This window comes from Sorex fumeus, unplaced genomic scaffold, assembly GCF_029834395.1.
Source record: "Sorex fumeus unplaced genomic scaffold, SorFum_2.1 ptg000047l, whole genome shotgun sequence".
NCBI classification, from domain to species: Eukaryota; Metazoa; Chordata; class Mammalia; order Eulipotyphla; family Soricidae; genus Sorex; species Sorex fumeus.
This window is the reverse complement of record NW_026606104.1, coordinates 3094850-3096279: the sequence shown is the minus strand read 5'-3', so window position 1 is coordinate 3096279 and position 1430 is coordinate 3094850. Positions and strand designations below refer to the sequence as shown.

The 1430-nt window shown below is 45.7% G+C and overlaps 1 protein-coding gene across 1 annotated transcript; it reads left to right on the top strand.

Moving 5' to 3' along the window:
* The first annotated feature begins 260 nt into the window (after positions 1-260).
* On the top strand, positions 261-1220 carry LOC130031448 (olfactory receptor 5V1-like). The gene has a single exon (XM_056122795.1). It carries the CDS (start codon positions 261-263, stop codon positions 1218-1220), a length of 960 nt encoding a protein of 319 aa, XP_055978770.1.
* The last annotated feature ends 210 nt before the right edge of the window (positions 1221-1430 follow it).

The window sequence follows — 1430 nt, the reverse complement described above, 5'->3', positions numbered from 1 at the left end:
GATGAATTTCCATCTTTCCTTATGCACCAGCAGTCTCATGAAGATCTGTGGGAGTCCCTAGCCCTGTGCTGCTAGTTCTGTTGAATGAAAACTTATTTTTCTCCCTGAAGCATTCCTGTGTGACTTTTTTTTTTTTTTGCAAAATCCAGGCAGCTTTATATCCAGCGTTATTTGACCTGTCCCTGTAAGTTTACAAATGCATTCGGAGTGCTCTCTCTATATTATAATCTTGGCTTTTTCCATCTCATTGTTTTGTAGCTATGACACCAGCTAAAATGAGTAACCAAACATTTGTCACTGAACTCATCTTCTTGGGATTTTCCAACCATTCCAACCTACGGGGCCTGTTCTTCCTGATTTTTCTGGTCATTTACTTGATAACTCTCCTGGGTAACATGCTCATAATAACAGCCACGAAAATCAGTCCTGTTCTCCACACTCCGATGTACTATTTCCTTAGCAACTTGAGTTTCTTGGATATCTGTTATACATCTACCACCATTCCTGTCATGCTGGTGAATTTCTTCCGGGAGAAGAAGACTATCTCCTATGGTGGCTGCCTCTCCCAGATCTTCTTCCTTGTAACCTGTGCTGGCGCCGAATGTGTCTTATTGGCAGCTATGGCTTATGACCGCTATGTCGCCATTTGTCACCCTCTTCGGTATCCAATCCTCATGAGTGTGAAGGTGTGTGTCTGTTTGGTGATTGGGTCCTGGCTGTGTGGCTTGGTGAATTCTGTGACACACACAGCATTGGCAGCCACACTCACGTTGTGTGGGCCCAATCAGATCAGCCACTTTCTCTGTGACATCCCACTGATCCTGAAGCTCTCCTGCTCAGACACCTCTCTCAATGAATCTGTGCTCCATGTGGCCAGTGCCACCATTGGCCTGAGTCCCTGCCTGTTTACTGCAGCATCCTACACACTCATCATTGCTGCCATCCTCAGGATTCCTTCTGCTCAGGGCAGGAGCAAGGCCTTCTCGACCTGTGCCTCCCACCTCACCGTGGTGGTGGTGTTTTATGGGACAGCCAACTTCAACTATGACAAACCCAGCGAAGGCTACTCCCTGGACGTGGACATCTTGGTATCTGTATTGTTCTGTGTTATGACCCCCATGTTAAACCCCATTATCTACAGTCTGAGAAACAAGGAGGTCAAAGGTGCCCTGAAGAAGCTCTCAGGGCTGTGTGTATTTCCTGGAAGTAGTCATGCCTAGATTCACGGTCTCCAAACTGTGATGTACAGCTGCCAGAACGAAGACCCATAGTGCTTGTGATATACATGGTTCTAGAGAATCTACTTCAAATTATCAGTTACCACATGCCAGTTTCTGAAATTAATAACTCTCTGTTCACCCTTTCCACAAAATCAAGATGTGTGATACATCAGTTCTTTTAAAGTTTCCCCACAACACCTGGGAACTTTG